Raw genomic sequence first — 27,366 nt, forward strand, 5'->3', positions numbered from 1 at the left:
AAAAGGAAGATCGGTTAAGGCCTTTTTAGAAGTCTGGTCCGCAGACCAACATTTGAGCCAAAAAACACGCCTAAGGATCACTGCCGAAACAGAGAGCTTAGCAAGTAGGGGAGCTGCATCCAAAGAGGCATCACAGATACTGCAGCCCCTGGACCAACTGGTCCACTAGCTCAGCAAAGGCAGGGGGGGGGGCTGCTCCCCCTCCAGGTCGCGGCCTAAAATTTTAGCCCATTTTAACCCGGTCAGAGTTTGCGACACCAGGGCAATGGTGAACACCGGCCTAAGTGCCAAACCAGCCACGGTGTACATTTTGCGGACCACAGCCTTCGCCTTCCTGTCAGCTGGATCCTTAAAGGCCGGAGACTCTTCAACTGGAATCGTGGTTGCCTTGTTTGATGTAGAAACCGGAGGGGTCTACCACCAGTGAAACAGTCCATTTTTTAAGAAGGGACTCCTCGTGGAGGTACAGCATAGCAAATCACTTAGGGACCACAAGGGGACATTTTGGCCACCTCCACTCTTTGCTGCTCTGGACGGCTTGTAAGTGCCAAACTGAACCAGCGCCTCCGTTGCAGCTTCAGCTGTGTCCTCCATCCTTACAGTCTCACGCACAGACACAATTAGTGCGTCCACCAGTGCCTTTTAATTCGCAGCAACGGGTATAGAGGAATCATCCTCACTATCTGAGAAATCAGGGCACGTGGCCGCAGACCAAGCAGGGTTAGCCATGTCCACGGCAGTCTAATCAGATTAAGGATCTGAGGAGACAGATGAGGCAGGGGGCACTTTTTGCTAGCCCTACCCCCAAAAACTGCCTCCACCCGGGACTCAAAGGACTCCAAGACCTCCGTCAGTGCATCAATAGATGGTTGGGACCTGGAGGGCCCCGCAGCCTCAGAGAGGTCAGGTGGGGAAACGTGCTCCAAAGACTCCCTAAGTAAAAAAAAAAGTGCAAAGCACTGCTAAGGAACACCCCTGCTGCTCTAACAGCACCACCCGGTCGCCAGTAACAGAGCACCAATCGATCCTGCAGAAGAGAGGGAAAGGACCCCACCAGACTCACCACCCCACAGAACAAGCATCCGCAGCACCAAGATAATCTGCACTCGACGTGTGTTGACCAGGGAATGAAAAGACCCAGGAGTCAGCACCAGGGGATGAGGAGGGGCTCCCACAGCCAAAATCGCCACACAGAAAGGCTCCACTGTCATGGCCGCTGCTAATTTCAATGCTGGACTACCGCAAAATGGCCACCGACTACACAAAATGGCCACTGTGCATTACAGCACACAAGCTCCAAGCATGGCACCACGAGGCTCCTAGGTACCCAGGAGGGATACCTAGGCCTCAGATACAGACACAGGCTAGAAGGGGGGGGGGCTGGCAAAATCTCCCAACAGGTATAGCCCCCCCACAGCAGAAGATCGCCCGGTCGCCGGCGGCGCACCCCTCCGCCCCCATCACCAATACAGTATCCTGCCCCAGGAGGTAGGCCCGACCGCCCCACAACCTCAGCATAGGTGGAGGGAGGAGAGGGGGCAGATAAGGGGCTAGATGGTAAACAGGGACCACCAGACACAGATGAGGGGGGTGCCTAATGGGAAGGAGGGGAATCCGGGGGTCCGACTGTCCCATGGAGAGGTCCACGTCTACCCTCAGACCCTACAGGAGTAGAGGGGGGACAACTACTTGGCATATCGGGAACCAGGCGGGCACCACTCCAGACAGAACCTCCTCTCCATCGAAATGGGGGGCTGTCGGCCAGGAAGAACGCTGCAACACAGGCCAAAAGCCGGTCGCATGCTACCTCGCAAGGCGTTTAATCAGGCCAGCCCCCGTCTTTTGTAGCTATGTCGCGGCCGACCTAGCACAGAGCTGAGGTCTGCACGCGCTCACTGGCAAGACTGGGGTGACCACTGGATCTAGATTATCCAGCCTGTGGCCCAGTAAAGCAGTTGATTGTAGATCTTGCAGGGAAAAAATAGAAAAAGCTATCTAAAAGGAAAAAATTGCCAGGACCAAAAGATCCCAGCAAGGAACTAGGTCCTTGCTCCTGACTAGGCAGAAAAAAAACGTAGTACCTATAGGAGAGAGGGGGAGTATTACCCCTGGGACTGCCCATAGTCGTAGTCAGTCTTTTTGTCTTCCTAGTGTCCTTCTCCTGTAGGGGGCAGTATAACCCAATGGTTAAAAAGATTAGAAAATGTGTCCGTCAATGAACGAAAGAGAAAAGTATGTTATAAGGAATAAACTTCAATTACAATGCAAAATACAATCCAAGTAAAAAATACCCCCTATAAATAAATCAGGACTAAACAACAGTGTTGTTAACAATGACTTTGGGCACTCAACACCATTATGTTCAAGCACACGCCTTTAGCATTCTGCTTAAAACAATTATATTAGGTAAATACCGGAAAGATACTACTGTATACCTACAATAGCGGATTATAGCGGCCACAGAAAGTAGACATAATAGATAAAAACATTCGTTTTATTGGACAACATCACATCACAATTATTGAATGGATTGTACTTTCAACCAAAAGGCACTCATTTTATCATTTGTATTTTCCAATTTGAGCATACCCCCTGTGTTTTGTGGTCAGATAAGTATTATCTCCTATTTTTTTTAACCTTTGTACAATTAAACAATTGATTTTATATATTATGTCACCTTTCTGTGGCCGCTATAGTCCACTATTGTAGGAAACGGGGCTTCTTTAGGTATTTACCTAATATACCTAATATAACGGTTTGTACTTTGGATGAGGCGCAAGTCTATCTTTCAACCATTCTGCTTAAATGTGTCCCTCCAGCCTCTCTCAACACGCCAATATTTGAAGTAGCAGAGTGTAGTTAAAACGATGTACAGTATGCGATGGCTGGGGTGTCTATTGTCAGACCCAAGTGCTATCACATAGGAAAGTGCATTAACCCTTTGCAAATATTGACTTGATTCACAAAACTGGCAGTCGTGTTGGGCATTGGGAAATAATTGTGGTAATGAGAAGAGGATTGCAGAAATGTTTGAGACATGCAGCTGCAGGCATCATTCAGATATTCTTTTCTGCCGGTGATTCCCTGCACAGTAAAAACAATCATAGCGGCTTTTAAACTGCTTGATTGTTTTTACAGGTGGCGGGAGGGGACGTATACCATAGAGTTGACAGAGGACAAGATGGTCCCTGATCATCTCTATGACTCCGGAGGCTGGGCGGGACGTTATGATGTCATGCCCGGCCCCGGCAGTTGTAAACACTGCCCTGTATTCGGCTTCATTTTTTTTTTTATCTCAGGCTTTCCAGCCTTTTCCAGACAGGGTCCTGGACTGCGAGAACTCCGGATTCAGACGTAATATTTGGTAAGAAGGAGGGATGAAACCCGTAATTAGCGAAGAAGGGAGATTGGCCAGTAACAGAGTGTTTGGAATTGTTGTAGGCAAATTCCGCAAACGGTAACAGTGCTACCCAGTCATCCTGAACAAAGGTGGCAAAGCACCGCAGGTACTGCTCCAGGGTTTGGTTTGTCCTCTCAGTTTGTCCGTTGGTCTGTGGGTGGTAGGCTGAGGACATAGACAACGCAATCTTTAAAAGTTTACATAAAGCCTTCCAGAAGCGGGACGTAAATTGTACCCCTCTCTCAGAGATGATGTTCATGGGTACCCCATGGAGTCTTATGATCTCCCTAATGAAAATCTCTGCGGTTTCCCTTGAGGGGCAAAAAAAGGGCCATTTTAGAGAGCCGATCTACCACCACAAAAATGGCAGAGCACCCCGCTGAAGGTGGAAGTTCCACGATGAAATCCATGGCAATTGTTTGCCAGGGCCGATCAGGGATGGGAAGAGGTCTCAGAAGGCCCCACGCCTTACTTCTGGAGGTTTTACACCTGGAACAGATGGTACAGGAGAGTATATAACTCCTGCAGCTCTCTTCCATGTCAGGCCACCAGAAAGAGCGCTGCAGGAGGTCAAGGGTTCTATGGACGCCAAAATGACCACCCAGAGGGCGATCATGGCAGGTGACTAGAACTGCTGTTCTGACCTCCTCCAGGACAAAGACCTTGTCCTTAACCCATAACAAGCCATTCTTGCGCACCAGGGTTATTCCGGGTGGACCAAGAATGTGGGCAGAGGCTTGCTCAAGACGAGCTTATAGACTTGTGAACAAAAGTAAGAAGTTCCTTTCGGATAGAATGGTGTCAGGTACCGAAGTTTCCTTTGGGCTATCAAACATCCGGGACAGGGCATCCGGTTTGACATTTTTAGACCCAGGCCGATGGGTGATATGAAATGAAAACCTTGAGAAAAACAGTGCCCACCGTGCCTGTCGGGATCTCAGAAGTTTTTGCAGATCTCAGATACTCAAGGTTTTTGTGATCCGTAAAAATAAGAATAGGGTGTACAGCCCCCTCAAGCAAATACCGCCACTCTTCAAGTGCGGCTTTGATCGCCAGAAGTTCCCGGTCCCCAACATCATAATTCCTCTCTGCAGAGGAGAGTTTCTGGGAAAAGAAGGCTATCGGGTGTATCCAGTCCTTGGTTCCCTGTCTTTGGGAGATGACTGCCCCGATAGCAACTTCAGAAGTGTCAACCTCGAGGAGGTAGGTTAAGGTGGGATCCGGGGGTGACCCAACACAGGGGCTGACGTGAAAAGCTTCTTAAGGACCAAGAAGGCAGACTGGGCTTCGGGGGTCCATTGAAAGTGGGCACTCTTCTTGGTGAGCTCAGTAATCTATATTAAAAAAAAAGCATGTGTCCCTGCGTCCGCTTTCCCTGCTTTTCCCTGTGTCCGTGGAAATGAGCTACTGCGCATGTGCTGAACGAAAAGCCGTTGGGACGCAGAGAACACCGCTGCGGGAAAATTGCTGTCACGGGCGAACCAAAGGTGCTGGAGACCCCAAAATTGTACCGCAGGTGGCCAAGACACTCCCCTACAGCTGAGAAAAATTTCGGGGTTCGGGGATGAAAGGGCACGAAACAGTGACCCCGAGAACTGGGCCTCCCCCCGCTATAGACTCCAGTGTTAAACCTGGTCACCTCGCAGTTAGGTCACAGCCCGGTTCTCGGGGTCACTGCTCCACGCCCTTTCATCCCCGAACTCCGACATTTTTCTCAGCTGTAGGGGAGTGTCATCTGCAGTACAATTAGGGGGTCTGCAGCACCTTTGGTTCGCCCGTGACAGCAATTTTCCCGGGAGGGGAGGTGGTGGTGTATTTGGGTGTCTTTTCCTATTGAATGATCCACTGTTCTGTGTGTGTCAGGAGCTCCCCTCCTCTCTGATTTCCTGCCCTCACATCTCCCCTCCCCCACACCAATCACCAACCCGACATTTATCGTTCAATCCCCCCCATACACTACAATCCCCTCCATACAATACAATCCCCTCCCTCTCCCATACACTACAATCCCCTCCCTCCCTCATACACTACAACCCCCTCCCCCCATACACTACAATCCCCTCTACCCCCCCACACTACAATCCCCTCCCTCCCCCATACACTACAATCCCCTCCCTCCCCCATACACTACAATCCCCTCCCTCCCCCCCCACACTACAATCCTCTCCCTTCCTCCCCCCACACTACAATCCCCTCCCTTCCCCATACACTACAATCCCCTCCCCATACACCACAATCCCCTCCCTTCCCCAACACACTACAATCCCCTCCCTCCCCCTCACGCTTCAATCCCCTCTCTCCCCCATACACTGTAGAACCCCTCCCCCATACACTATAATCTCCCCCCCCCCATACACTACAATCCCCTCCGTCCCCCCCATACACGACAATCTCCTCCCTCCCCCCCCATACACTACAATCCTCTCCCTCCCCCCACACTACAATCCCCTCCCTCCCTGATACACTACAATCCCCTCCCTTCCCCAACACACTACAATCCCCTCCCCATACACTACAATACCCACCCTTCCCCAACACACTACAATCCCCTCCCTCCCCCCCACGCTACAATCCTCTCCCTCCCCATACACTGTAGAGCCCCTCCCCCATACACTGTAGAACCCCTCCCCCATACACTATAATACCCCCCATTCACTACAATCCCCTCCGTCCCCCCATACACTACAATCCCCTCCCTCCCCCATACACTACAATACCCTCCCTTCCCCATACACTACAATCCCCTCCCCCCCACTACAATCCCCTCCCTCCCCCCACGCTAAAATTCCCACCCTCCCCCCCACGCTTCAATCCCCTCCCTCCCCCATACACTGTAGAACCCCTCCCCCATACACTGTAGAACCCCTCCCCCATACACTACAATCCCCTCCGTCCCCCCATACACTACAATCCCTTCCCTCCCCTCCACACTACAATCCCCTCCCTCCCCCATACACTACAATCCCCTCCCAATACACTACAATCCCCTCCCTTCCCCAACACACTACAATACCCTCCCCCAACACACTACAATCCCCTCCCTCCCCCCACGCTACAATCCACTCCCCCCCCCCACGCTTCAATCCCCTCCCTCCCCCATACACTGTAGAACCCCTCCCCCATACACTACAATCCCCTCCATCCCCCCATACACTACAATCCCCTCCCTCCCCCATACACTACAATCCCCTCCATACACTACAATCCCCTCCATCCCCCCCCCCATACACTACAATCCCTTCCCCCCGTACACTACAATCTCCTCCCTTCCACATACACTACAATCCCCTCCCCATACACTACAATCCCCTCCCCCCCAACACACTACAATCCCCTCCCTCCTTCCCCCAATACAATCCCCTCCCCCCCACGCTACAATCCTCTCCCTCCCCCCCCCCACGCTTCAATCCCCTCCCTCCCCCATACACTGTAGAACCCCTCCCCCATACACTATAATCCCCCCCCTCATACACTACAATCCCCTCCGCCCCCCATACACTACAATCCCCTCCTTCCTCCATACACTATAATCCCCTCCCCCCATACACTACAATCCCCTCCCTCCCCCCCCCACACTACAATCCCCTCCCTCCCCCATACACTACAATCCCCTTCCTTCCTCATACACTACAATCCCCTCCCCCATAAACTACAATCCCCTCCCTATACACTACAATCCCCTCCCTCCCCCCTACGCTACAATCCCCTCCCCAAAAAGACCGTGACCTAACCGCGAGGTGACCAGGTTTAACATTGGAGTCTATGGCGGGGGGTGGCCCGGTTCTCGGGGTCACTGCTCCGTGCCCTTTCATCCTCGAAACCCCAAATTTTTATCAGCTGTAGGGGGAGCATCTTGGCCACCTGCGGTACAATTTTGGGGTCTCCACTACCATTGGTTCGCCCGTGACAGCAATTTTCCTGGGAGGGGAGGTGGTGGATTTGGGGGTCTTTTCCTATCGGATGATCCACTGTTCTGTGTGTGTGAGGAACTCCCCTCCTCTCCTCTCTGATTTCCCGCCCTCACATCTCCCCTCCCCCACACCAATCTCCAACCCGACATTTAAATCCCCTCCCCTCCATACACTACAATCCCCTCCCTCCCCTATACACTACAATCCCCTCCCTTCCCCATACACTACAATCCCCTCTCCCCCACACTACAATCCCCTCCCTCCCCCATACACTACAATGCCCTCCCTCCCCATACACTATAATCCCCCCTCCCCCATACACTATAACCCCCTCCCCCATACACTATAATCCCCTCCCCCCATACACTATAATCCGCTCCCCCCATACACTACAATTCCCTCTCTCCCCCCCCTCATACACTACAATCCCCTCCCTCCCCCCACACTACAATCCCCTCCCTTCCCCCACCACTACAATCCCCTCCCTCCCCCCAACACTACAATCCCCTCCCTCCCCCCCACACTACAATCCCCTCCCTTCCCCAACACACTACAATCCCCTCCCTCCCCCCACCCACTACAATCCCCTCCCTCCCCCCACCAACGCTTCAATCCCCTCCCTCCCCCATACACTGTAGAACCCATCCCCCCATGCGCTGTAGAACCCCTCCCCCATACACTATAATCCCCCCCCCATACAGTACAATCCCCTCTGTCCCCCCATACACTGCAATCCCCTCCCTCCCCCCTACACTACAATCCCCTCCCTCCCCCCTACACTACAATCCCCCCCATACACTACAGTCCCCTCTCTCCCCCCCACACACTACAATCCCCTCCCTTCCCCATACACTACAATCCCCTCCCTCCCCATATACTATAATCCCCCCTCCCCCTATACAGTACAATCCCCTCCCCTCATACACTACAATCCCCTCCCCCATACACTACAATTCCCTCTCTCCCCCCCATACACTACAATCCCCTCCCTCCCCCCAACACTACAAACCCCTCCCTGCCCCCGCACTACAATCCCCTCCCTTCCCCATACACTACAATCCCCTCCCCATACACTACAATCCCCTCCCTTCCCCAACACACTACAATCCCCTCCCTCCCCCCACCCACGCTTCAATCCCCTCCCTCCCCCATACACTGTAGAACCCATCCCCCCATGCACTGTAGAACCCCTCCCCCATACACTAGAATCTCCCCCCCCCACACTACAATCCCCTCCCTCCCCCATACACTACAATCCCCTCCCTTCCCCATACACTACAATCCCCTCCCCCCCCAGCACATTACAATCCCCCCCCCCCATATACAGTATATAGCTCCTTCTGTTCTAAGTATACTAAATAAAAAAAAATAAAAATAAAATAAAATAAAATTATATATATATATATATATATATATATATATATATATATATATATAGCTCCTTCTGTTCTAAGTATACTAAATAATCTATACATATAAAGTACAAGTGTATCTGCGTCCAGTCCCTGTGTGCGTGGGATTGCGCATGTGCCCCACGGACAGCCGTTGGGACTTGGAGCGCAGAGACTTCGGGCAGCCGGGCAAAACTGTTGGAAGCGGTTGGTGTGCACGGGCACGCGGCGGGTGCGAGCTCGCGTGGACTTACTGCTAAGTCTGTTTTTACAAATGTTTGGCCACATATGTTCTAGCGCCCGTTAATTTAACGGGCTTAATGTCTAGTAGGAGAGAGAATATGAGAAAATCCCTTAATGAACCTTCTATAGAAGTTGGCAAAGCCAACGAAGCGCTGCACTCCCTTTTTGTCTGATGGAGGTGGCCAATCCAGGATGGCAGAGACCTTCTGGGGATCCATCTTTATTCCCTCTGTAGAAATTATTAACCCCAGAAACGGGACGCTGCTCTGCTCGAAGTCGCACTTCTCAGCCTTAACATAGAGAGACCATGCTGAGGAAGGCGGCCGAGGACATTTCGAACATGCTCGCGGTGTTGCTCCAGGGATGTTGAGAAGATTAGGATGTCATCTAGGTAAACGATGACAAAGATGTCCAGCCAATCCCTGAAAATATCGTTCACAAAGTTTTGGAACGTAGCTGGAGCGTTGCAGAGGCCAAAAGGCATCACTAGATATTCAAAATGCCCGAACCTGGTACGAAAAGCTGTTTTCCACTCATCGCCTTCTTGGATACGGACTAAGTTGTAGGCCCCGGGGAGATCCAACTTAGTGAACAGGACAGCAGATCTGAGTCACTGAAAGAGCTCGGGAACCAGATGGAGAGGGTAGCGGTTCTTAATGGTAACTTTATTCAAGTCTCTGTAATGGATACAAGGTTGAAGGGAGTGATCCTTCTTTTCTACCAAAAGATACCTGCCCCTGCCGGAAAGGTGGAAGGACGGATAAATCCCTTCTTCAGACTTTCGTCCACATAATCCTTTAAAACGTCCAGCTCGAGTTCAGATAGCGGGTAAATTTGGCCAAATGGATCTTGGCTCCCGGGAGCAAGTCGATGGGGCAATCATATGTATGGTGAGGAGGTAAGGTCTCAGCTCCCGCCTTGCTGAAAACATCCAGGAAGTCATGATAGGCCTTGGGTACCACAGAACGTAAATCAGGCTCAGGTTCGAGACAGAACAGGGTCTGGGGGGACTTGGAGCAGGTAGACAGGAGTTCCTGCAGTAAGGAGACAGGAACTGGATGGCTCCTGTGATCCAGTTAATTTGCGGGTTGTGTGCCTGCAACCATGGCAATCCCAGGATAATGGGAAATAAGGGAGATGCGATGGCATCCAAACTGATCAATTCCTTATGGCCTGATGAAGAGACCATCGGAAGAGGAAGGGTTTCTTGGGTCACGGGTCCAGACTTGATGTGGGAGCCATCGGCCAGAAAGATGGTGAGGTCCTGGGTCTTGGACTGGAGGGGTATGCCTTGTTTCCCCGCAAAGGAACGGTCAATGAAACAGCTGCAGGCCCCCAAGTCAATGATTGCTGTAACCTGGATGGGTCCTTCCAGAAGCTGCAACGACACAGGAAAGGCTAAGTGGGAAGTAGAGGTAACTGATGCTACACAACTGGCAAAGACTTACGGTATTTCGCTGGGCAGGAGCGCACATAATGGCCGGCTTCTCCGCAGTACAGGCAAAGATTACCCAGCTGGCGGCGACGTCTCTCCACTGGAGACAAGGCAGGTTGTATGACCCCAAGTTGCATGGGCTCAGGTGCATGGGGCATGACTCCGGCGGGAGCAGGGCTGGGAGAGACTGCCCCAGCGGGAGAGAAGTGTACAGGAGGTGCTACTCGTGGCAACATCCAGGCTGGTCGAACGGCGTTCTCGGAGCCGACGGTTGATTTGAATGGCCTGGGAGATCAAATCCTCCAGTGCGTCGGGGACGCCCACCCGGGCCAATTCGTCCTTCAGTGCCTCGGACAAGCCAAGACGGAACTGGTACCGGAGTGCGGCCTTGTTCCAGGAAGTGTCGGAGCTCAGGCGACGGAAGTCCGTGACATAGTCTTCTACGGGTCTGCGCCTCTGCTGGAGAACGTGTAGCGCAGCTTCTGCGGTGGAAGATCGCTGCGGATCGTCATAGAGTTGGGCCATAGCCTCAAAAAATGACAACAGAGAGTTCAAATGGGGGCTAACTTCTTCAAGTAGCCGATGAGCCCAGGAAATATAGTAATCCCACAATCACCGTGTTTCCACAATCTACAATGAACCTCCACCGCACCACTGTGAAGTCTCTATAAAATGGACACTCACCAGAAGTAACTTTCAATGCGCTTTGGTTAAACTTCTTAATTACTTATGTCTCCAAGAAAACTCTGTACCGTTGCACACCAGATCAGTATCCTCCCTTGTCCACAAACAATCAGCGTGTAGTTATGCTTAAGCCAGATAAGGAACTCTTTCCCAATGATTATCATGTAAGTAAACACAGGAGTGGGGACTCATAGCGTGACTCATATTTATTGCCAAGAAAACCCCCCCCCCCCCCCAAACCCTTAAAATACAACTCACAATTGATAAAACACTTCAGGCGTAATGTATGGTATATTAAGGTAACCTCACTTGTCAGACGCTTCACACGTTCTACCACTGCCGCTCGGTACCTAGCTGGCAGAGTACTGTGGCGTGATGTTTTATGGTCTTCCTTTAAAAAAATAAAAAAAGGAAGCTCTGTTTGTAGCCTGGCTGTGCAAAGGTTAATGGAGAACTTAACTGTTGCTCAACGAAAGGGCATGGTGACACTGCAAGGAGGATGAAGGTCCTGCACTCTCTGCCAGGGATCTTAAGTTAATAAATTAACAAGTAGATAAACAGACAAGGAAGATCCAAAAGAATGGTCAAACAAGCTGTGGTCAGGACAGGCAGCAGACAAGCGGAGTCAGGGACGAGCCAAAAGGTCAACAGGAATTCAGCAGGAAACAGGTCACAGGTTCAGAAACAACGGCAAAAGCTGTTGACAAGACAGCAAAGACACAGTGCTGCTGAGGTGTTTAAATAAGGCAGCCTGTTGCCAATTACTGCAATTAGTTTGCACTGGGTTAACCCTTAAGATGGCAGACTCATAACAGCACATCAGTGTGCTCAGGGAGCGTTCCTAACAGATGGATCCGGACAAAGTACCACTTGTCTCCATGAACCAACATAGGGAGAACGACAGAACAATGTCGCCAGTGCCAACACCCTGCGCGCAGAAGTGATAGCCACCAAGAAGGCCACCTTCCGTGACAAGGTAGGCAGGGGAAACCCCGAGTACTTGCAAAAGGAGGTTTTCGAAGAACCAACTGCACCAAATCAAGGTCCCCAGTTGGTGACGGAGGTCGCATCGGAGGTACCCAGTGTTGCACCCCCTGGAAGAAGTTACGCATCAGGGAATGGGCAGCCAACGGCCTTTGGAAGAAAATTGCCAAAGCCGAAACCTGACCCTTGATAGTACTCAAGGCCAACTTTTGAGCAACTCCCAGGTGAAGGAAGGTCAGGATCCGGGCCACTGAGTAAAAGCGAGGGGGAGCCCAAAGAGACTCACACCACGCAACATACGACTTTCTCGTACGATGATAAATCAACCTAGAAGTCGCTTTCCTCGCTTTAAGCAGAGTGGGAATAACTGAAGTAGACAATCCCCTGTCCTTCAGCACCTGGCTTTCAACAGCCAAGCCGACAAAACCAGTGACCGTAAAGCAGGATGGAAGATTTGCCCTGGAGACAATAGATCCTCCCTGAGAAGAAGTCTCCAAGGAGCGTCTGCGACTAGCCTGACCAGGTCGGCGTACCAAGCTTGGCGAAGCCAGTCAGGAGCAACAAGAATAAAAAAAACAGACATGTAAGTGCTACAGTCCATCTGCATAATATAGTGTCCATACAAAGTCCAATTAGGAGATGAAAAACAGGGGGGGGGGGTCCAATGGATAAAAAATTCCAGCTGCACCAAGCAGCTTAACTCAGAAGTGAGGAAGGAACCCTGGAACAAATATGAAGAAAACAGAAAAGTGCTCTAAGTGTAGACTGCTTTTTTATTCACAGATAAAAACAGAAAAGCAGCAACTCACAAAACCAAATGGTAAATGGCTGTCAAGATGTAAACAGATGGGTTCCTCTGGGTGGTGCCGTCTCTCTGTGTGATATATATGACATGCAGCACCAGTTGGCGCCGTCGGTAGCAGGAGGGGAAGTGGCCGTCTTGTCTCATTGATTATCAAGTAGTGACTCACGCTGTTCTATTTATAACCGGCCATTGTGATCTCTCCCCTGCACCTGAGGAAAAAGTGCGCATGTCCGATCTGGACTTGGTGCATGCTCAGAAACGCGTTGTACGTCCTTCCGGTTCTGGGTGTGACTTCCACCTTACTCTCGCCGTGCAGTCCTGGCGGAGGACCCAGGCAGCCCTGGAGTCGTGGCAGCAACTTGAGAGGAGGAAAGGCAGATAGCAGCCGATACCGACCATGCGCCATGCGTGAATGCTCTCACACGATTATGCGTGCGTCAATCTTGCGCAGGTGACCAAGCCAAACGTTTCAGTGTTGTTCATGTTGAACTTAGTATATGTTCTTGCCTACGACAGAAACCATGGTGCCACCAGTGCATCTGCCAGAGGGTCCCGGGAGCAGGCCACAAACCTCTGCACTATCCTGTAGATGTGACGCCAACAGATCCACGTCTGAAATGCCACAACAACTGCTGGAACACCTCCGGATGAAGGGACCATTCCCCTGCATCCAAGGCCTGTCGACTGAGGTAATCCGCCTGCCAATTTCCTACACCTGGAATGTGAGCAGCAGAGAGAGCGGGAACAAGGCACTCTGCCCAACGAAGAATGCCTGTCACTTCCAAGGCCGCAAAGACACCCTTGGGGAATGACATAAGCCATGGTCATGGCATAGTCCGATTGAATGCACACTGGACAGCTGCAGGTGCCCGATCCAGTGAACTAGGAAAGGCCGGATCGCTCTCAGCTCCAGGACATTGATCCTTAACCCGGATCCTCCAAGGACCATACTCCCTGAGCAGAGAACCTGTTCATGGTACAATTGTCTAGTATAAGGGGAGGAAGGATTTCCTGCTTGGGCATCGGGGACCGAAGCCACCAGATCAAATACTCCCTGGTCACCTGGCTCAGCTGGATCCGAATATCCAGAGACTTTGGAATCTAGTTCCATTTGAGAAGGATTGCCTCCTGGGGTACCCTCGGGAGGGATTGAGCGAAAGGGACAGCCTCGAAAGATGACACCATAAGTCCCAGAACTTGCATGCAGGTTCAAAGGGACGACCATTGGCTGGACAGCAACAGCTGAACCGCAGCCTGAAGTTTCAAGAGTCTTTCCAGAGGGAGAAACACCCTGGCTGAGGACAAGTCCAAAGTCAGGCCCAGAGTCCAGTCTCATGGAGGGGAACAGGGACGACATCTGAAGGTTCAGAACCCACCCGAACTCCACCAGAGTTCTCAGTGATTTCCAATTCACCGCCAGCACCGCAGGGGACTCCGCATGGACAAGCAGATCAGCCAGGAACCCAGGACCGATACACCCCTCTGTCGCAACAGCGCCAGGACCAGTGCCAACAACATAGTGAAGACCCGAGGAGCAGAGGCAAGACCAAAGGTTAATGCCACAAACCGATCCTCTCCCACGGCAAAAACGGAGAACCGTTGGTGTCCTGCACATAACGAGATGTGTAGGTAGGCATCTCTGATGTCAATGGAGGCCAGGAATTCCCCTGATGTAGGGAAGCCACCCTCTTGTGAACAGATTCCAGGGCCATTAGGTCCAGCCTGTCAAATGTACTGCCCCATAGAGCGCCAGCAAGCGATCCGGGGACAGCCGTACAGTGGAGGAAAACCTTACTGGAGAAACTCGATCAATCGAAACTCGATCTGCAACTGGACCGCATGACCTCCTGAACCCAGCTGTCTGGGATCTGGGCCAGCTGCAGGTCTGAGGACCGCCCCCCCCCCACCCCATATATGAATGAGGACGCACCTTCAGGCCGAGTAGGCCTTGTCCGCAGGTCTGGAAAAAACTGACCTTTGTTTGCCAGGCCAGGGTTGCTTGGAGCCACCTGCAGAAGAGGACTTAACCTCATCGACTGCCCCCGAAGGACAATGAAAACTGTTTGTGAGCTGAAAAAGGAGGGACCCCGTCTGCGTCTAAAGTACTCTTCTCCCCGTGAGTTCCTTATATAATGTCATCCAGGGGCAGCGCCAGACAGGTGATCCCCCTGAAAAGGGAGATCTGTTAAGGCCCTCTTAGAAGTATGATCTGCAGACCAACACTTTAGCCAGAAAACCACTGCTGAAAACGACAGGTGACCCAATAAAGAAGCCGTGTCCAGCACGGAATCGCAAAAATAGTGCAGCCCTGCACCAGCTGGTCCAACAGCTCCCCCCCAAGGAAGGAGGGACTTGCTACTCACCAAGGCACAGCGTTGGAACTCCGCCCATCAGGCAGAGTCTGTGTGGTTAGCGCAATCCTAACACTGTTCTCAGTGCAGACCCTGCTAGGGAGTATAGATCGCGGGCCACAGCCTCCGCCATCTTATCCCCCAGGTCCTTAAAGGAAGGGAATTCCTCCACTGGAATAACGGTAGTCTTATTCAGCCTGGAGACGGGTGGGTCCACTTTAGGTGGCACAGTCCACTTCGTTACCAGAGACTCCTCAAAAGGGTAACGACTAGCAGCCGCTTAGACACCCCAGGGGAACGTCTCGGATGGTCCCATTCTTTATGAGCATGCAAGCAAATTAAGCTGCTCCGGATGGCATGTGAGTGCCAAACGCAACCTGTGCCCCAGGCCCAGCCACCGCTGCATCCTCCAATTGCAGGGGTGTCATGCGCAGAAACAACCAGTGCATCCACCAGCGCCTGTATCTTGCGCGGCAGGGGGGGTAGAAATGTCATCCCCAGTATCCGAGGAGGCAGGGCGTGAGGTAACAGACCCGGCAGGGAGACCCACGTTTGTGGCGGCTGAGTGAGACTCAGAATCCGAGACATTAGACGAGGCAGGGGTAGGTGGAGATTGTTTCTGCGTACCTCGCACTCTCAAGGCCACCTCCACCCGGGACCTAAATGCTTCCAGAAACGCCGAAAATGCATTGCTGGACAGTGGAGATCCAGAAGGCCCTACGGCCTTCGTGAGGGGTCTGGTAGGGACACATGGTCTGCAGCGTCCATACTGAGCCAGAAGAACCCACCAGCAAAATTTGCAAAAAATTACAAAAATTACATTTTTTTTTTTACATAAAAAACTGTCCCACTGCACGCCCTGAAGACCCCCAACAGAGAGAGAGAGGGATCCCCAGAACCCACTGTCCCTATATGCATTCCCAGGATGTCTGCACGTGTAGCAGAAGCCCTCCCAAAAGGGAGTGAGCAGTGAAGTTGCCTGGGATGAAGGGAGGGGCTCCAACCACTGGAAAACACCTCCAGGCACTCCCACCTAAATTCTCAGCAGAAAATCCACTGCAAAATGGCCGAAAACGCGTGTATCAAGATGGCCACCATCATATTAGCAGACGAGGCTACCACAAAATGGCGGCCCCGCACAGCAACAAGGACCCACAGGGGGACCCCCGGCCAGCCCTCCTAATACCATCACGCAACAGGAAGGCCCTGAAGGCCCCCTACCCCCCGCACGATTGGCCGAGCGCCATGGACGGCGCACCCCCAGCCCCCCATGCGGCCTGCAAACAAGGTCCTCAGCCTGAGGTAGGGCCAAACAGTCCCCCACTTGGTAGGGGGGGGAGGGGGGTTGCACAATAGGACAGAGGGAAACCCAGGAGTGTGAGGGTCTGACCAATCCAGGGAGGGGCACGCGTCCACCCCAAAATCCGCCAGGGAAAAGGGGGGAAACGTTTACTCACCGTACCAGGAATACAGGCGGGCGCCATCTCCTGACAGGACCCCTCTCCTCCGAAGTGGGGGGGGCTGTCGGCCAAATAGTAACGCTGCGACATAGGCCTAGACCCTGTCATGTGCGACCTCGTGAGATGTTTAACTCACGGGGCCAGTCCCCGTCCAGTGGGACTATGTCGTGGCCGACCCAAGAGCGCAGCTAAGGTCTGCGCGTGCTCACTGGCCAGCTGAGGTGACCACTGGATCTAGATTATCCAGCCTGTCGCCAAAATCCGGCATAGTTGCTTGTAGATCTCACAGGAAAAAAAAAAATCTGGAGAAAAAGGCTAGCTAATAAAAAACGATCTACATAAAAAAATACTTTTAAGCTAGGACCAAAGATCCCAGAACTAGGTCCTTACTCCTGACTAGGCAGATTAAAAAACTGACATCCTGTGCAGGAAGAGAGAGGGTGTACCCTCTCTGTAGAAATTTTTTTCTGCCCATTCAGCCCAAAAAAGACAGTGTAGTGTAAATAATGAGAAGAGACGATTTTGAGAAGCCATTAAAAATCTTCTCCCTCTGGTCTTCTTCCCCCCCCCCCCGCCCCAAAGCTCCCACTTTCCCATTCACAAGTGGGGGCGCAGGATATGGAGGGCCCCCTTGTTACAGGGGGCGTCCAGATTCTGATAAGCCCCCTGCCCGCCAACCCCAGCAACCACTGGCCAGGGTTGTCAGGAAGAGGCCCCTGTCCCCATCAACATGGGGACAAGGGGCTTTGGGGTGGGGGTGAAGAGCCCCCGCCCCAAAGCACCTACCTCCCCATATTGAGAGCATGTGGCCTGGTATGGTCCAGGAGGGGATGGGGCCGCTTGCTTGTCTCCTCCCCTTTCCTGACCTGCCCGGCTACATGCTCGGATAAGGGTCTGGTATGGATCTTGGGGGGACCCCCACACCGTTTTTTTTTTCCATTTTGGTGTGGAGTTCCCCCTCCAGATTCTCAGAGCGGAATTCGCACCACGAGTCGGATCATCATGATCTGACTTGGTTGCGACTTCTATTAAAATCAATGGGCTTAAAGCCGTATCAAAGACGGCTCATAGGCAACCATTGATTTTGAATGGAGGCAGAAAAACGCGGCTAAACGCGCATTAACGCCAATGGAAAAAGCTACTAAAAGCACATTTTTACAGCTGCTTTTTCCTGGCTCTGCAGCTCATTTTTTCTAATGCCCAGTGTGCATGTGGTCTTAATAAGTAACCTGTAATTATTTATAAAGTGAAGCCTGTGAAGATTTTTAAGTACCAAAGTTTGGTGCTATTCCACAAGTGTGCACAATTTTAAAGCATGACATGTTAGGTATCTTTTTATTCAGTGTAACATCGTCTTCCACATTATACAAAAAAATTGGGCAAACTTTAGAGTTTTGTTTTTTTTTAATTCATGATTTTTCCCAAAAAGTGCATTTTAAAAATTGCTTCGCAAATAGTGTGTGACATAAAAAGTTGCAACGACCGCTATTTTATTCCCTAGGGTCTCTGCTAAGAAAACATATATAATGTTTAGGGGTTCTGAGTAATTTTCTATTAAAAAAAATTATGGTTTTTACAAGTCGGAGAGGAGTGAAAGAAGTGGCCCATATGGAAGTGGTTAAAGTGAAAGAAAGTGGGGAGTTATATTTTCAAACCCATTACAGACCTCCTGCCGGAAAGCTCCATAGAATAGTGCCAGTGGCTAGCAGTAAGCCTCTTAAAGCCTCAACATGTTTTCCCCATTTAAAGTAAAGCCATGGGTTTTCTTTAACCCCTCCCCAACACATACGTACCTTTCCTGAACTCCCCCAGCATACAGTGCGATGCCAGGAGCCAAAAGAAATACCCAGTACTCCCGGGTATAGAGGAGCATTGCAGCACTTACAAAGAGCTTTTTCTTTGCTCCTGGTGGCTGAAGGATGCTGCTAGGGAGAGCTAAGTTAGAGTGAACCTATTGCTTTGCAAAGCACAGGTTCATTTGAAAGAATGGCAGTTGAAGTATGACAATAACTTTTACAGCAAAGTTTCATATACTAAAAATACATAGCATCACATTTTTTCCTTAGAGGCAAGGTGTTTTCTTAAATGTTTGTTTTTGGTATACTAGTCCTTTATCACTATTGTGAGAGGCAGTACCTTCAATATTGTACAAATCCACTTCATTCTCTGTTACACACACCGTCTCCCACTGATGATCCTGATATGATAGGTGATATAATAATCAATATACACATGTAAACTATCAAGAGATTTGGTACAGTGATAATGTTATTAGGTATGTACATTAATACACCACCTCATCATCTGTAGAAACATAGAAGGAAAGGCTTTGAGTCCCAACATTAAAATCAATCCAGAACTCTTCCAGCTTTTCATCAGATGGTGTCTGGAGCTGGAAATTTTTAATATTTGAAGTATTATACATACTGTACATTGCTTTTCACATTTAGTCAATTTGAAATGTCAAGATGTCTTTTTTCAATAGTGATAAAAATACCTTGTGATTTTCTAGGTGTGCAGAGAGACAAGGAAATGTAAAAACTCTGAAAGGAAAAAAAAAATGCCATTTTTAACTAATACCAATCACTAGAAAACTTTTCAGTGTCTGAAACATGAACTGTATAAAAATGTGAAATGTATAAATATATATATATATATATATATATATGTATGTGTGTTTGTAAAAATGTTACCTTCGCTTGTCACCCAACATACCATTCACCAGATTGAGGAACTTTCTACAATCCTAAGTAAATATAAACAAAACAAATAAGAGGGAGGGAACTTATAGGAGTGCTTTTAACTGAAAAATCAGCAGTAAAACATACAGTTTCAAACTCTGCGGCCTTTATTTTTTTAAATGCGTTAGAAACAAATTCCATAGGAAACCAATGGTTGGCAAGTTCCACTCGCTGCGCATCTGATGTCATTCTGAACAAAGCTTCTGTAATTGCCACTTGTAGATCGTAATCTGTAAAACAGGTTCACCTTCAATGTATATTAGTAAAGAAAAAAATCTCTGGCAGGAGAAGTCATAGTCATTTGTCAAAACATTGGCTTAAACTGAAATTAAACTGAGTAGTATAGCCAAAGCTAGTTTGGCTGTACTTCTGTGGATCATAGCAGTGCAGTTCGTTCTTCATTCCTGTGACCCATTTTTAAGCAGAAGCCCGTTGTCAGGTGACGTCACACAGCCAGTCCAGGCTCGGGCAAGAACCCGAAAATGAAGTCGGGAACTGCCCACATGCCTGGGCCAACACCCGGCTCAGCCTGAGCCAGCCGCCTTCTCCACAGCCCAGCTCTCCAGTGATTGCACGGGGGTGGGGGGGGGGGGGGGGATTGGCAGAACAGAGCTGTGAGAACCAAAAGATTGGCAGCATTTAATTGCTCGGTTCTCAGTGTCGGGGGTGCCGAGGGACAGAAGAAGCATGGGACCAAAGCTGCATCTACCTAGGTAAGTATGATTCTAGAAAAAAAAAAAAACATACATCTCTTTTAAGGCCTCATGCACACAGGACATTTATTTAAGCCTCCTGGAAGCCAGCAAAGTTTTTGCAGAAAAAATGCCTGACACTTGTAAAAGTGTCTAAAGATTTTAGGAGCCCTTACAGGCGTCAATTCATTTCATTGGCCAGCCGGCACTCCTGGCTCCTTCTCTTCTGACAGTCCCCCCAATAGCAAAGCCGCTTGCTATGGGGGGCACTGGTGCATGCTCGCTCCTGAGCCCCGCTCTATGCATCCATAAGACACATAATGGCTCCCATTGCTGTCTCAGCCAATGAGGAATGAGAGACCCGGGAGAAGCTCCTCTCTCGTGTACATTGCTGGATCGAGAGGGAGCTAGGTGAGTATTGAGGGGGCTGAACGGGGCTGCTGCTTACAGAATGTTTTTTACTTTCATGCATAGAATGCATGAAGGTAAAAAGATTGAGCCTTTAAAACCATTTTAAATAAATCTGATAAAAAGGACATAAGGCCAATCAACAAAAATCTGATCACTCAATGCACAGCGTGATGGGCAATAAAAAAAAAATACACATTTTAACATAGTCATGGTTTGACCTAATTTCTTGCTCACATAATTACATGCAGATTCTCTCAATTACATCCATAAGCCATAGACCAAACATAATTAATAGTTTTATTATTTAAGAACCCTTACCTCCTGCATCTAAAATTCTTTTACCCATAGCAGACCTAAAAACAAACAGCAGACATATTCTTTTAACATAGACTGTATATTTAATTGCATTTACAATTTCCTTAAATGGACCACCACAATTATTTATTTATTCTATACTACCAGCAGGACAACCTGAGAAAAAAATTGGATTTCTGTCTTACTGTAAAATCCTTTTTTCTGATGTTCATTGATGGACACAGCTCCAGAATCTTCGTGACCAATAGGTTATGCTGCCTCCTACAGGAGTAGGACACTAGGCAGGAAAAAGCTTTACCACGCCTATGGGGCAGTCCCAGGGGGATATACTCCCACTTCCTGCTATAGGTGCTCAGTTTTGTTGCAAGCAATGTCAGAAGAAATATAACCCAACTCAATAGACGGGTGCTGTGTCCCTCATCAGAGAAAAAGATTGTATGGTAAGACAAAAATCCATTTTCTCTTTCATTCATTTGTCGGACACAGCTCCAGAATCATCTTGACCATTGGGACGTCCCAAAGCAGTGTCAAACATAAGGGGTCGGAAAAAAAACACAGTAGAAAAAAATTCCCAAAAGGCTAAACCTAGCCAACCAGGTAACATGGAGCTCAACCAGTAATAACTGGAGCTCACCTGAAACATACACCCTCAAGGGAGTTTAGTTCTCTCAATCAGCATCCGCAGATGCCAACACTCTAACTCTGTAAAAATTTTGTAAAAATGTGCACAGCCGACCAAGTGGCTGCCTTGCCAACTTGCATCACTGACGCCTGATGACTGAAGGCCCAGGAGGCACTAAGCGCCCTAGTAGAATGCGCCTTAACTGGGAACGGAGAACCTGACCCTTAACTGAATAGGTCTGCACTACTGTCTGTCTGATCCATCCGGAAATGGTCGCAGCAGACATGGCCAAGCCCTTGTGAGGTTGATCCTTAAAGGACAAAAGGCAAGTCTAATTTCCTAAACGACTCGGTTGCCGCCAGCTACACCCTGAATGCCAAAACCACATCCAGAGAATGCAAGGCAATTTCTTTAGGATGCCTAGGCTTAGGACACAGGGAAGGCAACACAAACTTCGTCCAGCTGGAAACCAGAAACAACCTTAGGGAAGAATGACTGACAAGGACAAAGCACCACTTTATCTCTGTGAACCACCAAGTAAGGTGAACAACAAGACAAAGCTGCCAGCTCCAACACACTACATGCAGAAGAAAAAGCCACCAAGAAGGCTACCTGCTGAGACAATGTAAGCAGAGGAATCTCACCAATACTTTTGAACGGCGGTTACTGAAGAACCGACAGCACCGAGTGAGATCCCACGGACAACGGAGACAGCACTGGGGAAGCCAAATGACGAACCCCCTGAATAAAAGTGTGAACCAAAGATACGTAGCCAAATTGACGTTGAAAGAAACGCTAAGGCCGAAACCAGGCCCTTGATGGCACCCGAGGCCAGACGCTGCTCAACACCTCCTTAGAGGAAAGCCAAACTCAGAGTCACCGAAAAGGCGCGGGGGTGAACCCCAAGAGATTCACACCAAGCAAAGTATGCTCTTCAAACGCAATGGTAAATCTTACTAGAAGTAGATTCGCTAGATTTCAGCAGCACGGGAATCATCGATTCAGACAACCCTCTATCCTTCAGCACCTGGCTTTCGACAGCAAAGCCGTTAAGGCCAGCGACTGTAAGATGGAAGACTGGCCCTTGGGCCAACAGAGCTCCTTACATAGTTACATAGTTAGTGAGGTTGAAAAAAGACATCAGTCCATCCAGTTCAACCTATGATGTGTGTGTGTGTTTGCTATTAACCGTACATTGTATACCCCTGTATGTTGTGGTCTTTAAGGTGTCCATCTAATAGTTTTTTTGAAACTATCAATGCTCCCTGCTGATACGACTGCTTGTGGAAGAGAATTCCACATCCTTACCGCTCTTACAGTGAAGAACCCCTTACGCACTTTAAGGTTAAACCGCGTTTCCTCAAGTTTTAGTGAGTGGCCACGTGTCTTATTGTATCTCCTCTCTCTGAATAGTTTGTTCCTTATGCTCGGGTCGCCAGTACAGTATTTGTACATTGATATCATATCCCCCCTCAATCTTCTCTTCTCCAGAGAGAATAGGTTCAGTGCTTGTAGTCTTTCCTCATAGCTGCTGTCCTCCATTCCCCTAATTATTTTTGTTGCCCTTCTCTGGACTTTCTCCAGTTCCAGCACATCCTTACTGAGGGCCGGTGCCCAGATCTGGACAGCATACTCCAGATGTGGCCGGACCAGAGTCTTGTAGAGTGGGAGAATAATCTCTTTATTTCTGGAGTGAATCCCCTTTTTTATACAACCCAGTATTCTGTTGGCTTTGCTTGCGGCGGCTTGGCATTGCATGCCACTGCCAAGCCTGTTGTCTACCAGTACCCCCAAGTCCTTTTCCATCCTAGACTCACCCAGAGGTTCCCCCCCCTAGTGAGTAGCTTGCTTTCTGGTTTCTGGCCCCCAAGTGCATTACTTTACATTTTTCAACATTAAATCTCATCTGCCATGTAGTTGCCCACCCCGTTATTTTGTTCAGGTCCTCTTGCAAGGTTTCCACATCCTGCATAGAAGATATTGGCAAGCCTAATTTAGTATCATCTGCAAATACTGAGATTGTACTAGATATCCCCTCCTCTAGATCATTTATGAATAAATTAAACAGGATTGGTCCCAGGACAGAACCCTGGGGGACCCCACTTTCCACACCCGCCCAATCCGAGTACTCACCATTAATCATCACCCTCTGGACTCTACCCTGGAGCCAGTTCTCTATCCAGGTACTCACCTTATGGTCCATACCTACCTTCCTTAGTTTGTACAGTAAGCGTTTGTGGGGAACGGTGTCAAAGGCCTTTGCAAAGTCCAGATACACCACATCCACAGGCTTACCTTTATCTAGGTGGCAGCTCACTTCATCGTAGAAGGTTAATAGATTGGTTTGGCACGAACGATTTTTCATGAATCCATGCTGATTACTACTTATAATACCGTTTTCATTACTAAAGTCTTGTATGTGGTCCCTTATCATCCCCTCCAAAATTTTACAGACTACTGATGTTAGGCTGACCGGCCTATAGTTACCCGGGATATATCTCGGCCCCTTTTTAAATATTGGTACCACGTTGGCTTTTTTCCAATCAGCTGGCACCATACCCGTCTGTAAACTATCCTTAAAGATCAAGAATAATTGTCTGGCAATCACCTGGCTGAGCTCATTAAGAACCCTCGGGTGCAAGCCATCCGGTCCTGAGCCTCTGAGAGGAAGAGGTCTCGTGTGGAACTGTGCAAACGGAGCGGCCTCGAAGGTAGACGCCATCAGACCCAGCACCCGCATGCAAGTCCTGAGAGACAACCGACTTCTGAACAACAGAAGCCGAATGGCATCCTGCAGCTTATGGAGCTTATCCTATTGGAGGAACACCCTGGCTGAGGCCGAGTACAGAGCAGACCCAGATAGTCCAACTTGGTGGACGAAAGCAGAGCCGATTCCTGGAAATTTTAGTTTCCAACCGAACGCCTGCAGAGTCCTGCACAATAATCTCCCAGTTGTCTGTCAGTACAGTCGGAGACTCTGTTGTCAGGGTGCCAGGAAACCAGACCATACGAAGATGTAAGTAAAATAAAGCAGTTTATTAGAACAATAAATGCACACCAAGAGTAAGGAGCGAAATCAGGAACAGCAAGAGTCAAGTGAAGAGCGGATAGTAATCCAAACCAGGATAGAGTCTAGAAGCGAGTAGTCATCCAAGCCAGGGTCGAGTCCAGAGGCGAGTAGTCTTCAGATGGCGGGATGTCTGCCAATGCGGGGTCATCTGCTGATGCAGAATAAAGAGCCAGGAAAGTCATCAGCCAAGCCAGGTCATGCACGGAGGAACACAGAGAACAGAAGACTGCTAGCAGTGATTCACCTTGGAGCACGAAACACAAGGACAAAGGACTGCAAACCAACAGGTGATACATATAGTCAGGTGTGCAACATAATCACTGAGCGATGCCCAGGCAGCAGGCAAGTGATGATGCAAACAGAGTAGGCAACGCAAGACCTTGACACTGCTCGCAGATCATCCAGGTACTCCAGTACTGCAATCCGCCGCTGGCGCAACAACACCAACACTTTGTGAAAACCTGAGGAGCTGAGGCGAGATCAAAGGGTAATGCCACAAACAGATAATGCTTCTCGCCCACGGCAAAGCGGAGGAAATGTGGATGACCGATATATCGGAATAGGAAGGTAAGCGTCCTTGATATTGATAGAGGTAGAAGATCCCCTCGATGTAGTGATGCCACTACCGTACGAATGGACTCCATTCTGAACATCTTAACCCACACAAAGCGGTTCAGAGCTTTGAGGTCCAAGATTGGATGTACCGTGCCTTCCTTCCTGGGAACTGTAAACGGGTTTAAAGAAACCCCATTAAAAAAAAAAAAAAAAAATTATTCTGATTCTGAATCCTCTTGTAGTAGCAAAGCTTGCTCCGCCTCAAAGAGACCTCGCAGGTAGTCTGGGGATAATTGCAGGTTGGAAGGAAAGAACCTCTCTGGAGGATAAGACCGAAACTCGATCTTGTGGCTTGACCGAGTCAGCTCGTGGACCCATTTGTCTTGAATTGGGGAGGTCCACAGGTCCGGGAAGAAGTGAAGACGTCCCCCCACCCCAAATACAGGTGAGAGCACCCCTTCAGGCAGGGGTTGTCTGCAGGTCTAGAAGGACCCACTCTTGGCATACCAGAACAGGTCCTCTTGGAACCTCCGAAGGAGATCCTGACAGACTTAGATGCCTTGATCTTGAGATCCTGAGAAATGAAAAAAACGCTTATGAGCCGAGAGAGAAAAGGCCCACGACTGCGACGAGACTCTATGCCCCTGGCAGCCTGTGGAAGAAGAGTACTCTTCCCCCTGAAAGACCCTTAATGATATCATCCAGGGAGGATCCGAACAGGCGATTCCCCACAAAGGGAAGATCAGATAAAGCCTTCTGGAAAGTCTGGTCCGCAGACTAGCATTTCAGCCATATCATGCTCCAAAGGACCACTGCTTTCACGAACAGCCTAGAGACTAAGGGAGCCGCATCCAGGGAGGCATCACAGAAAAACTGCACCCCTGGACCAACTGGTCTGCCGCCTCCGCAAAGGCAGGGGGAAGCTGTTCCCCCCCTCCAGATCCTGGAGCAAAATCTTTGCCCACTCCGTCAGTCTGGGACACCAAAGCTATGGTGAACAACGGTCCAAGGACCGAACCAGACACAGTAACATGTGGCGGGCCAAGTCTCAGCTCTCCTCTCAAAGGAATCTTTAAAGGCTGGAGACCCCTCCACCGTGAATTAGAGTGGATTTATTCAGCCTCGGGAACCTGAGAGTCCACCACAGGTGGGAGATTCACATATTCAACAGAGACTCCTGAAGGGTATACTGTCTATCGAAACGCTTAGGCACCGCCATAGTGCATTTAGGACCACCCCACTGACTCGCGACAATTATGTCGAGATAGGCGGGAATAAGGAATACCTTTGCCGCTTCTAAGGAGCTGTGGGTACCAAAAGAGGGCTGGCGCCTCCAACGCTGCAGCAGCATCCACCATTTTTATAAAAATGCCAGCACCGACACAATCAGTGGAGCCACCAACACCTTAACATGCATGACTCCAGTATAAGATCTGATCCTCCAATCAATCAGAGCACTGGACGAAGACCCAGTAGGGTCGCTACAAACCAAGCTCACCCCGAAACATACTAATTAAGGGACCACCCATGAAACCCTGCAAAAAAAAAAACAAGGAGGGGGGGGGGGGGGTTCGCTCTCCGAGCCCTCCATAGAGGACAAAATAGGACAATACCCGCTGTGGCACAGATGCGCAGGCCGGGTACCCTCTTCCACACAATAATGGCGGCAAGACTGTTACTAAGAATAAAGCGCCGGGGGGCCAGGGAGGTGCCAAGCTGACCATATGGCCTAGCAGGCCGCAAGCCGTGGCCTACATTTTTGTGGAGGCCAGGCTGCAATTGCAAGGATTTCCGGTCAGCAGCTTGCGACGACGGGTAGGCTGCCAAGCCGCGACCTATATTTTTCGGCCGGATCCGCCGGCCGCCTCACATAGGCTCTGGACAGCTTTTCAGTCAGCAGCTCGGTCAGCCGTGAGTAGGCTGCAAAGCTGTGGCCTAAATTTTTGGCCGGATCTGCTCCCCCAGCCCAATAACCGCCCAAAGGACATCCCTGCCCCAGTCACTAACCCCCAGGAGGCAGGGAACCTGCTCAAAACCCCCCGTTGTGCAATCCAGTCAGCAGCAACCACATCCAACCCCCCTCCTTCTGGAGCATAAGGCAAAGCTAGCTCCTACCGCACCCGGGGAGGGGGCCAAAAGACCGATAGTGACTGTTTAGAGGGGGCTGGGGGGAATGGTGGAGAACCTGGGGGTCCGACCATTTCAGGGAGGGGCCCACGTCCACCCCAAAAGAGCACCAGGGTAGAAGGGAGACACTACTTCCCACACCATGGAACCGGGTGGGCACCACTCCAGC

The 27,366-nt window shown here is 50.0% G+C and overlaps 1 protein-coding gene across 1 annotated transcript in view; it reads right to left on the bottom strand.

The window, feature by feature from the left end:
- SYCP2 (synaptonemal complex protein 2) overlaps window positions 1-27,366 on the bottom strand; it is a 372,455-nt gene that overhangs the window by 293,268 nt on the left and 51,821 nt on the right. Inside the window, exons 8-13 of the mRNA XM_082271514.1 lie at window positions 20,827-20,861; window positions 19,493-19,635; window positions 19,358-19,410; window positions 19,162-19,207; window positions 18,961-19,056; window positions 18,801-18,861 (exon numbers count right to left, since the gene is read on the bottom strand). Coding sequence (XP_082127640.1) covers window positions 18,801-18,861; window positions 18,961-19,056; window positions 19,162-19,207; window positions 19,358-19,410; window positions 19,493-19,635; window positions 20,827-20,861 — 434 coding nt within the window. The remainder of the gene's footprint in view (window positions 1-18,800; window positions 18,862-18,960; window positions 19,057-19,161; window positions 19,208-19,357; window positions 19,411-19,492; window positions 19,636-20,826; window positions 20,862-27,366) is intronic.

Source organism: Pelophylax lessonae (genome assembly GCF_965119305.1).
Source record: "Pelophylax lessonae genome assembly, chromosome: 11".
Classification (NCBI taxonomy): Eukaryota; Metazoa; Chordata; class Amphibia; order Anura; family Ranidae; genus Pelophylax; species Pelophylax lessonae.